The 12,166-nt window shown below is 37.7% G+C and overlaps 1 protein-coding gene across 8 annotated transcripts in view; it reads left to right on the forward strand.

The window, feature by feature from the left end:
* The window catches only part of RAVER2 (ribonucleoprotein, PTB binding 2), a 94,736-nt gene that overhangs the window by 66,415 nt on the left and 16,155 nt on the right, over nt 1-12,166 (forward strand). For 5 of the 8 annotated variants that reach the window (XM_070486483.1, XM_070486482.1, XM_070486481.1 and 2 more), the window contains exons 10-11: nt 2,333-2,444; nt 4,070-4,206. In XM_070486483.1, coding sequence (XP_070342584.1) covers nt 2,333-2,444; nt 4,070-4,206 — 249 coding nt within the window. Of the gene's footprint in view, nt 1-2,332; nt 2,445-4,069; nt 4,207-4,953; nt 5,724-12,166 lie in introns of those variants that run through there. The other 3 variants (XM_070486487.1, XM_070486486.1, XM_070486484.1) reach the window with 1 other exon arrangement.

The following is a 12,166-nucleotide window of genomic DNA, read 5'->3' on the forward strand; positions in this document are numbered from 1 at the left end:
CCTGATGAGTGGTACCATGTCTGTGCGCAGGATCTGAAGCGGTAAAACCCCGGGCCGCTGAAGTGGAGCACATGGACTTAACCACTTGGCCATGGGGCCGGCCCCTGTTTTCTTAATTTTCTTTTGGGATTGTTCTTTGTTAGTGTATAGAAACGATTTTGGTGTGTTGATTTTGTATCCTGCAACTTTGCTGAATTTGTTTACTAGTTACAGCAGTTTGTGTGTGTGTATAATCTTTGGGGTTTTTGTGTCAATTGCAAAGAGAGAATTTTACTTCTTCCTTTCCAATTTGGATGCCTTTTATTTCTTTTTCCTGCCTAATTTCTCTAGCTAGAACTTTAAATACTGTGTTGAACAGAAGTGGTGAAAGCAAGCATCCTTGTTTTTTTCTTGATTTTAGAAGGAAAAGTTTCAGTCTTTCACCATTGAGTATAATGTTGGCTTTTCACATATGACTTTTTTCATGTTAAGGTAGTTTCCTTCTATTTCTAGTTTGTTGAGGGTTTTGAATCTTAAACACGAAAGTGTTTTGAATTTTGTCAAATGCTTTTTCTGCATCGTTTGAGATGATGATGTGGTTTCCCTCCCTTCATTCTGTTAATGTGGTGTGTTACGTTGAAATTCGATTTTTCTATGTTGAATCATCCTTGCATTCTAGGAATAAATCCCAGTTGGTTATGGTGTATAATCCTTTTAATAATCTGCTGAATTTGGTTTGCTAGTGTTTTATTGATGCTTTTTGCATCAGTATTCATAAGGGATATTGGCCTATAGTTTCCTTTTCTGGTAGTGTCTGTCTGGCATCAGTACTAGGGCAGTGCTGCTCTCACAGAGTGAGTTAGGAAGTATTCTCTCTTCTTCAATTTTGTGGGAGAGTTTGAGAAGGATTAGTGTTAGTTCCTCTTTAAATGTTTGGTAGAATCAAATATCCAGTGCAGCCATTTGGTCCAGAGCTTTTCATCGTTGGGAGACTCTGTATTTATTTCTTTTTAAAAGTTTATAAGTGATTTTCATGCATGGCTAGAGCTGAGACCCCCTGAAAGCATGTAATCTGAGTACTTTAACAATCTGAGTACTTTAGAAACACAATTTGAGAGTTCTTTGCTGGCTGCCTTTCCTCCTTCAATCATTGGATTTCTCTGGGGTGTTGTCCTTTCTCGTGCTATATGCTTTCCTTTGGCATATAGCTAATGGTTTTAACTCCCACCTATAATCTTATGGTTCCATCCTAGATTTCTCTTGAGCTGTCTTTACTACTAGAGTGTGAATTTCTTAAGGGGTAGGATTCCTGTCTTACGCACTTTAGTGTTACCAGTGCTTACTACAGTGCCTGGAGCATAGAAGTATTCCGTAAACACGTGTGAATGAAGGAATATGTCTGCATCTGTGATCTGCATATGATAAGCAAATCTGGACTTCTTTGGGGCTTATGAAGATGTGTAAGACAGATCTTCTGTCCAAATACAATCACAGTGGCCAGATAAGGAACAAATGTAAGGAGCTCTGGCTCTCAAATATGGACATCAGCGTTTGAGACTATACTTCCTTCGTTCTGTTCAGGGTACAAAATAAAAATTAATTTAACATGAAAACTTAGCTACTAGCTTTAACTATAGTAACCTGAATTGTGTCTTATTTTAAAATTTTTACTATCAGGGAGTGAAAGTAAAAAAATTCTGTCAGAAGAATATGAAATACGCTGAACAATAAGCCCGTGATTTTTGTCTCCTGTTTTTCTGTTAAAGAAATACTAGAATCCTTGCACCTAGTTACATAAAAATATACTGATATCATATATTTTCAAGAAATATGAATTTCTAGGATTATCATCTAAATGTGGAGTTGAATTTTATTAAATCCACTTATTTGTTTGGTATTATTTTTAGTACCAGAGATAACTAACTTTTGCCTTTGTCATTTGGCTGTGGCCAGACAACATTAAATAAAAATCTTAATAAGAGAATGTTGATAACAGTATTTATGAAAATAAGGTATGGGATTTGTTTTTTCTTGCGAAGATGAATTCTCTCCTGGTTCATATGAGAAGGTTGTACAAAATCGCCTTTAATTCTCTTTCAGTTCTAAAGTTCTATGGTTCCAGAATAGTTAAAAAAAAAAACTAATTGGAAAATAATTGCAGGTGAATTGTGATAATTTTAATCAATATCCAGAAATCTTTCATAACTTTATATCTTCAAACATTAGGTTGCAGAAACTTTTATCACACTAGACGAGCTTTATTGAAGAACAAGAAGTATTTCTTTACTCTTTCTGCATTTTTATTTTCTTGTACCTCTTATTAAGTACCCACTCTTTTGTTTTTGATAAATAGGCTGCCTCTAAGAATCAGACTTCACTCTTGGGAGAACCACCCAAAGAAATTCGGCTCAGCAAAAATCCATACTTGAACTTGGCAAGTGTGTTGCCCAGTGTGTGCTTATCATGTAAGTGAGAGCTCAGTATTAGTATTTTAGAGTTTTATTGAACACTTCTGTAATGTTTTAATTTAATTTTTAGCTTAGTAGAAGCAAATAATGCCGATTGACCAATTAAAGCCTAAATTGTGACCCCAGTCCTCAAATTGAAAGAATAACTGAAATTAAGACACTTACCAGGCATTCTGTTTTATTTAAGGAAAACATCGTTTATAATATTTTATTAAGAATATAATCAATTTATTGAAGTGTTCTTGATTCATGGTTGAAAATAATTGAGTAGAGGAATTGTTTGACACACTGTAATTCTTTAAAGCAATACATAGAGAGTCAAATTTCTAAAATAGAGGTTTTAAACCTCTAAGTAACCTAATATATCCAGAGGAATTGTAAAATACCCTCAAATATATGAGCTACTCATAATTGGCAGAAGTAGAATTCTCATTTGCTGTTTTGGAAGACCACCTCAGGCTTTCAATTAGTGTAAATTAACTATTAATTCAAATAGTTTTAAGAGAAAAGTCACAAATGTGGGTGCTGTAGGCACTAGGATATCCACTGCAACGTTGGTCATCAACAGTGGAAACTGGAAAGTGCCGTAATGTTCATCAGCAGGAGAATGGTTAAAAAATAAATAGTTCAGCATAAATGGAATCCTATGCAACGTTTTTTGTAATTAAGGGAGAGCTACAGGTACTAATATGAAATGATCTTGAAAGCAAATTGTTAATTGGAAAAAGCAAATGTATGCATAAAATGGGTCCATTTATATTTATTTAAAGCTGTAGTTTCTTAGATGTACATATTTGAATGTGTAAACATGTAAAGTAAATCTGAGAAAATAAATTCTAAACTCTTACCTCTGGGAAAAAGAATATGATTGAATGAAAAAAGATGAAAAATGAATCTTGTTTTTAATATACATTCTCTGTATTTTATGAAGTATGTTCTTGAGCTAAACATTAATGTGTAATTTTTTTTAAAAGCCAGAAAAAATTTAATGTGCTTTTATTATACCTACTGTATTTTTATTTTTTAAAGATCGGCACCTGAGCTAACATCTGTTGCCAATCTTTTGTTTTTCTTCTTCTTCTTCTTCCCAAAGCCCCCCAGTACATAGTTGTATATCCTAGCTGTAGGTCCTTCTGGTTCTGCTATGCAGGATGCTGCCTCAGCATGGCTTGATGAGCAGTGCCATGTCCGTGCCCAGGATCTGAACCAGCGAAACCCTGGGCTGCTGAAGTGGAGTGCGTGAACTCACCCACTTGGCCACTGACCCCACCTACTGTATTTTTATCTGGTCTAAAAATTGATATTTGCAACTATTGCATTAACAAGAATGGTTAATTTACATTTTGTATGCCTTGTTTTAGAGTTTAGACATATATATTTAAAATGCTTCGATAAAAATTATTTACCCATGGGGCAAGCTTCCATTTTCAGTTGTTTCAAATGAACAAGATAATATCATGTACTATGTATTGTTCCCCTGGGATAATAAATATAGATGTTTATTGGTAAACTAAATTTTATGTTCTGTTTGAGAATATGCTGAAATTAACAAGTTTTGTATGCTGTTCATAATTTATAATAAAACAACCGAACTAAAATATATGTATTGATTTTGCCTTTAGCCCCTGCCAGTAAAGCCAGTCTACAGAAGAGTGGAATTGCCAGCAGCATCCTGGATGCGGTCCCTCAGGGAAGCGAACCCCAGCACACGCTGGAAAAGTGTAGTGCTTATTCTCAGCCTTTTGCTGACTGTGCACAGGTAAACGATTCCCAGGTTTTGATGACATATAGAAATAGATAGTTCAACTATATATGTAGTTGGTTCAACTATACATTGAGGTCACTGAGTGTGAAACCGGTTCCTGTGATATGATAGGAGAGTGAAGTTGCACTGATCTACACAATGTTTCTTGCTCACTGTTTGGAATTTAAGGACGTGTTCGAGAGATTAAGTATCATTTTTGCACTCGATGTTTACCTCTCACTGTTTATTCTAGTGGTCAGCAAACTACAGACCAAATCCAGCCCACCACATGTTTTGTAAATAAAGTTTTATTGGAATACGGCCACGTCCATTCGTTTACGTATTGTCTGTGGTGCGGTTGTGCAACACTGGCAGAGCTGAGTAGTTACAACAGAGACTGTACAGCCCGCAAGATTAAATATTTGCTATTTAGCTCTTTACAGAAAAACTCTGCTGACCTCTGGTTTACACCAGTGTTGACCTTATGACTAAGAAAGCCGAGGGAATGCCTCTGTTCTTTACCACTGCTTATGAATGTAGGAGCTTGGTGATGATTACAGGCACTATGATGCTCACTTTCAAATCAGTCAGTCAATCAATATCATAAAAAGCATTATATTCAAAAGATGTACTGTGTCATTACTTAAATACGTCAATTTTGCTTAGTGGCGTAAGCTGAGAGTCAATATCATGTTAGCAGTGTGTGGTTATGTGCTCCTAAGAGTCTCATAATTAACAATTTGATTCTCTCTTATTTCTCAGAGCAGTCAGCTGCTTCTCAGCTCTGTCCAGTTGGTAGGAGAAATGCCTCCACCTTGATTTCCCTGGAGCAGCTGTGTTTGCCTCACCTGTCTCTAATAAACTTAGAAAAGAAAGCCTGTGCGAATTCACTTAGAACAGTTGATGCCTGATGCTTTTATGAGAGGGTCCTAGAAACCCAAGTCAAATAGATTCCGTAGAAATGGCGCAGCTGGATATTAGCAAAATATGTAATAAAGTCTCTTATACACGTGTGGAAAAGGTGGAGAGAAATAGGCTGGAAGTTGATGTAATTAGGCGGCAACATACCCATATTTAAGGAACAGTAATGAATTGATATGGTCTGCAAGGCATTCTCTTATATTTTTCATAAGACTCCATCTTTGTTCCCTTGTTAGTTGACATTTTAAGTAATGACTTAGATAAGGACCTTAATCGTATGCTGCTTATATTTACAGGTGACAAAAGCTAAGGAAATTATCAGGGATGTGTTAAATTATGTATGAATATTTATAGTTGTGAAAAATTAGAAACGACCTAAATTTCCAACAATTTATAAGACTAAGTAAACAAATTCTATCATTTTATCCCAGGAAATACAATGCCAATATTAAAAATCATGTAAAACAATATGTAAACACATGGTGAATGTTTCATAATCTGTTTTTAATCTTAAAAATTTATATAGTCCTGTACAAGTCTAATTTTTTTGTCTCTTTACAAGGAACAAAATTTATGAACAGGAGGATGCACAATAAATTTTTAAAAATGTAGTTATGTGTATGATTTAAGTTTTAAGAGTTAATTTTTATACTCACCTTTTCCTTTCTTTTATTTCACTTTTGAAATTTGCCGTGCTTTTCCCATTGGCAGTTTTGCTTGTTAGATTGCTGTGGTTTGTTGTGTACTTATCGTCTCCACAGAAAGACACTTTCCCACCCACACATGGAGAAAGTCTGTGATAAGCGTGACTTGCACGGCCAGCCTTCCTGCTGCCTCCGCAGCACCCCCCCCAGAGGGCCCGTGCCCCTCCCTGGACTGGGAGTCTGCTCGGGCAGTCCCTGCTGTTTCCTCATGCTTGTTCATCAAGTGAGATTTGTTCTCTCCTGTGTCCTTTCATCCCTATAAAGGCCGCTTAATTCAGTGCTGCTAAAGGAATAAAGCTCCTGGTAAAAGGTGGTCGTATTATAGGAGTTCTTCTACTGTCTCCACTGCTAGAATGAGGAAGAGGCCTCAGGGAAAGAAACCGTTTTTTGTTTTAACACTTGCTATGCACTTTGCAGTGTAAGCATTTAATCTTTCTGACAATCTTGTGAGATTTAGATAAACGAGTGGAAAAGCATAAAGGGGTAAATAATCTTTCCAGGTTCATGCAGTTAAACGATTTCTCCTTCGATTCCAAAGTCCACATTATTTTCATTGGGCCAGGAGAAGTTCCCTCAGGCATGGAAGTAGTGTCTCATCGAAACTGTGTGGTTGGTTGTTTTGTGTTGCTGCTTTGCATAAGGATGGGGAGAGACGGATATGTCATGATACAGGTGGATATGATAATCCTTGTTTCCAAGAAAACTATCACACTTAAAAATCCTAATTGGCATTCCAATATTGGTGAAGTGGCTTGTGTCAGATTATCCTTCCTGCAGATAATTGTTATTGCAATTGTGTTGCATAGGAAACAAAAACAACTATGTGGAGGCCTGGAGATTGAGCAGAAGCAGGCAGGAACTGAAGGAGAGTCAGTCAATGAGAGAGGGGAACTGCCGTGGATGAGACTTGCGTGTCTGTGGCCTTTTGCCTCCCGCCACCCCCCTGGTCTGTGCAGAAGGTGCAGTCTTGCTGGCTGATGGAATCAGGACAGAGTTCAGGACTGTCAGCAGGATGGAAAAGTAGGGGGAATCCCAGGAAGAGGGGGCTGCAGAGAAGGAGCCTCAAAATCTCTGTGTGAACTCAGCCCAAATACACTCGACTGACTCCTGAGCTGTGTGTGAGGGAGACCCCAGCACAGCTGGTGGGAAACAACGGCTGGAAGGCTGAGGCCCGTGGAGACCTTCAGCTCTTCCTCAGCACGTACCGGACAGCTTGAAATCTGAGTTCAGAGAAGTTCGCTCCTTACAACAAAAATAACAGTCTCCAGAGAGAGATTATACAATCCATAGTCTTTACAATGTATCATCCACAAGGTCCAGTAAACAAAAATAACTTGACAGTTGGAAAAACAAAAATGTGACTCACGATTAAGAGGAAAAGCAATTAATAGAAACTCACCCGAAGATGACCCAGATATTGGTCTTAGTGGACAAAGATATTTAAAACAGCTATTATAAATATGTTCAAGAACTTAATGGAAAATAAGGTCAAAATGAACAGATAGGGAATTTCAGGAAAAAATTTAAAAAGATGTATAAAAACTCTAGAACTGAAAAGTACAGTATGAGGGAAAAAAATACACTGGATGGGCTTAGCAGAAGATTGGAAAAAGCAGAGAAAAGGTTCAGTTAGCATAAAGACAAGTCAAAAGAAACAATTCACCCTGAAGAACAGAGAGGTTGAAAACCAATGAACAGATCCTCAGGGACCTGAGGGACAATATCAAGCAGTTTAAAATAAGTGTAATTGGAGTCCCGGGAGGAGAGGAGAAAGATAAGTGGGGCATAAAATATTTGAAAAAATAGTGGTAAAAATTTCCCCAAATTTGGTTTAAAAATGTACAGATCTAACAGGCTCAGAGTCCCTGCAGAGCAGGATAAATAAAAACAAAATTTTATCTAGGCAGATTAGTTAATATGCTGAAAACCAAAGTTTTAAAGAGATTATCTTGAAAGCAACCAGATAAAAATAACTCAGGCACCTTATCTTAAGACAGAGTTTCTTGGCTTTGGTGCTGTTGACCTTCTGGGCTGGATAACTCTCTGTGGATAACTCCCTGTACATTGTAGGATAGTTAGCAGCTTCCTTGTCTTATGCCCGTTAGACTGCCCCTCATTCAGAACAACTGTGTTAAAACAACTGGTAAATATGTGGGTAAATCAAAAAGACTGTATTTTCTCTTCTCTTAATTTATTTAGAATCAAAATTATAACATTGCATTGTGGGGTTTATAATGTATGTAAATATAACATCTTTGACATCAAGAGTATGAAGGACAGTATGGAGTGAATGAAATTATGTTTATAGGGTTATTACATTTTACATGGAGAACAATATGAACTCTAAAGAGACCGTGCTAAGTTATGGAGTGCATATTGTAATCCATAGAGCAACCATTTAAAAATGCACAGAAGTATAGCTAAGATATCAATAGTTTAATTACAGTGGAATTCTGAGAACATTTGATTAAACCAAAAAATGTCAGGAAAGGAAAAATAAAACAATTAAGATGAATAGGAAACAAATAGTTGGGTTAGATCACAATTGAATTATGATAATAGTTAAATGAAAATGGACTACATGCTCCAATTAAAACAAAGAGATTGTCAGAACAAGGCAAGAACGTACACTTTTACCACTTCTGTTCAACATTTGACTGGAAGTGTTAGTGCAAAAAGGTTTTTAAAAAAGGTATGAACTAGGAAAGGAAAAGTAAAAATGTCTGTCTTTGCAAATGATGTGATTGTTTACGTGAGAAATCCTTACGAGTCTAAAAAGCAGCCACTAAGGCTTTGCAAAGTCGCAAGAAAGAAGGGCAAGACGCAAAAATGAATTGTATTTCTATATACTAGCAACAAACAATTAGAAAATAAAGTTTTTAAAAATTTCCATTTCCAGTAGCATCAAACATGAAATACATAGTAACAAATTAACAAAAGATTTGTAAGAACTCTACAATGAAAACTACAAAAACTGCAGAGAGAAATTAGATGCCAGTGAATGAAGACAGACAGCCCTGGTTGCCTAGTGGTTAAGGTTTGGCGCTCTCACTGCCATGGCCTGGGTTTGTTTCCATCCAGGGGACCACACCACCCATCTGTCAGTTGTCATACTGTGGAGACTGCATGTTGCTGTGATGCTGAAAGCGCTGCCACTAGTATTTCAAATATCAGCAGAATCACCCATGGTGGACAGGTTTCTGCAGAGCTTCCAGACTAAGACAGATGAGAAAGAAGGATCTGGCCACCCACTTCTGAAAAAATTTGCCATGAAAACCCTATGAATAGCAATGGAGCCTTGTCTGATACAGTGCTGGAAGGTAAGAGATGGTGTAAAAGACAAGGCAGGGCTCCGCTCTGCTGTACACAGGCTTGCTAGGAGTTGGAATCCACTCAGTGGCACTCACAATGAATGAAGAGCTATACCATGTACATGGATTGGAAGACTTATTATTGGTATATCAGTTCTCCACAAATTGATCTATAGATTCAGTGCAATCCCAACCAATTTCTTGGCAGCTTTTTTCTTAAATAGAAATCAACAAGCTGATTTTTCAAATTTATATTGAAATACAAAGGAACCACACTACCCAAAACAATCTTGTAAAAGAATGAAGTTGGAGGACGTCCTCTATGTGACTTCAAGATTTATTATAAAGTCATAGTAGTCAAGACAGTGTGGTGTTGGCATAATGATAGGCAAATAATCAGTAGAATAGAATAGAGTCCAAAAATAGGCTCATACTTAAATGGTAAATTGAGTTTTGACAAAGATGCTAAAATAATTCAATAGGTAAAAAATAGAAGTGTTGTCAGAACAATTGATTATGCATACTGGAAAACATAAGCCCTGAGTCTTGCCTCATACTCTAAAATTAATTTGCAATATATCGTAAGTCTAAATGGAAAATCCAAGCCACAGATGACATCATAATGGCACACTAAGAACCTCCGTTCTCTCCTCTATAAAAGCATCGATAAAACAGGGATAGATTATCAGAATCAACTTTGACGGAACTCTGGATATTAACTAAAGGCTTGCAACAACCTGGGGAGCATTTATTCAAGGAAAACAGCTGAATATTGGTAAGAACAGCTAGCTTTATGGTCTTTTAAACATTCTCCTGTCTCTTTCCAACAGCCCATACTCACAGTGAAAGCCAGGAAGCTGGCAGCCCCCAGAGGGGGCAAGAAGGGGTTGGAGCCCCCACAAAGCCTCATTCTCAGAGAACTGTCATCGTTTGGCCTATCTGCTGGTTCTCTGAAAGACCCCACTTGCAAGGCTGTTTTTATTTGACCTGACTCAGAGCTTGTCCAGTGTGGAAAGCTTTTTCCCCTCAGGGGAGTTTGTTGAAAACACTTAGAGGAAATTGCTTAACTTTGTGGCTGCCTGAGGTTGCAGATAACATTTGGGGCAAAGAATCAGCTAACCAAAAAGCATTAAAGGAAAGTCAGGGGAAGTAGATGCTCACAGGGGCTTTGAAAATCTCGGACATATTCCTGGGAATCTTACATGGCTGTGCCCATGTATATAGGACTCTGTGCATGCTTGGGAGACCTGAGAGGCCCCAAGCTCTACTCATAGAAGCAGAGCTTAACGCAAAGTTGTCAGCTGTCTGGCTGAGTGTTGAAGGCATGGCCCAACACACACAGAGCCCCTCAGCCAAGTCGAGGAGACTTATTGGTTCAAGGTGTTCAAGGGAATCTGTCCAGTCATTAGCTGACCACTAAGCCAATGGAGTAGTCGTCAGTGACCACACACAACAAAGATTACAGACTTTACATAATTAGTTCCGAAAAGTCACTAAACAAACAACAACGAAACAGCAATAACAACAAATTTTGAAGAGGCAGTACAATCTGATTTCCAGAGTTGCCACCTTATATTATTTTAAATGGCCAGTTTTCAACAAAAAGTCATGAGACATGCAAAGAAATAAGTAAGTATGGCCCATAAACGGGAAAAAGCAATAAATAGAAGCTGTCTATAAGGAAGCCCAGACATTGGACCTACTAGACAAAGCCTTAAGTCGCTTATTTTAAATATGTTCGAGGAATGAAAGGAAACCACATCTAAGGAACTAAAAGAAAGTGGGGGAACAATGTCTCACCAAATAGAAGATATCACTATGGAGACAGAAATTATAAAAAACAAATAGAAATTCTAGATTTGAAAAGTACAATAACTGAAATGAAAAATTTTCTGGAGCACAGCCGTAGACTTGAACGGGCAGAAGAAAGAATCAAATGTTTGGAAGATGGGTCGATGGAGATTATCCAGTCTGAAGAATAAAAAGAATAAAGAATGAAGAAAGATAAACCACAACAAGTGTTGGCAAGGATGTAGAGAAATTGGGACCCTCATCCATTGCTGGGGGGAACATAAAATGGCACAGCTGCCTTGGAAAACAGTTTGGCAGTTCCTCAAAATGTTAAACACAGTTACCGTGCAACCTAGGTTTATACCCAAGGGAACTGAAATGTATGTCCACACACAACCTTGTATGTGAGTTTTCATCGCAGTATTGTTCAGAATAGCCGAAAAAGGAAACCACTCAAATGTCCATCAGTTAATGAATGAATAAACAAGATGTACTATTTCCACGCAATGGAATAATTTTCAGCTATAAAAGGATTGGAGTACTGATCTTTGTCACAACATGGATGAGTCTTAAAAACGTTATGCTAAGTGAAATAAGCCAGATACAAAAGGTCAAATATTATATGATTCCATTTATATGAAATGTCAAGAATAGGCAAATCCATGAGTAAGCAAATAAATCATGGTTACTAGGGGCCAGAGGAAGTGAGAGCTGTGGAGTGACTATTAACAGGTGCAACCTCTCTTTTTCGAGTGATGAAAATGCTCTGGAATTAGATTGTGCTGGTTGCACAGCCTTATGAATATCAACAAATATTGGACTCCATTTTATTTTATTTTTTATTTATTTTTTTTGAGGAAGATTAGCCCTGTGCTAACATCTGCCACCAATCCTCCTCTTTTTGCTGAGGAAGACTGGCCCTGATCTAACATCCATGCCCGTCTTCCTGTATTTTATATGTGGGACACCTACCACAGCGTGGCTTGCCAAGCGATGCTATGTCCGCACCTGGGATCCAAACCGGCGAACCCAGGGCCGCCGAAGTGGAACGTGGGAACCTAACCACTGCACCACCAGGCCGGCCCTTGGACTCTATTTTAAAAAACAAGCCTTAACTGCACTAAATGGAGGGCAGCTTTTTCATTCCGTGTTTTAGAGATCCTAAAAGCATTGAATGATAAGCGAACAAGTTAAATCAGTTATTCCAGATCTAGTTTAGTTAGAAGCCAGTTTAAAATGGGCTGCCTC

Source organism: Equus asinus, chromosome 16 (assembly GCF_041296235.1).
Source record: "Equus asinus isolate D_3611 breed Donkey chromosome 16, EquAss-T2T_v2, whole genome shotgun sequence".
NCBI classification, from domain to species: Eukaryota; Metazoa; Chordata; class Mammalia; order Perissodactyla; family Equidae; genus Equus; species Equus asinus.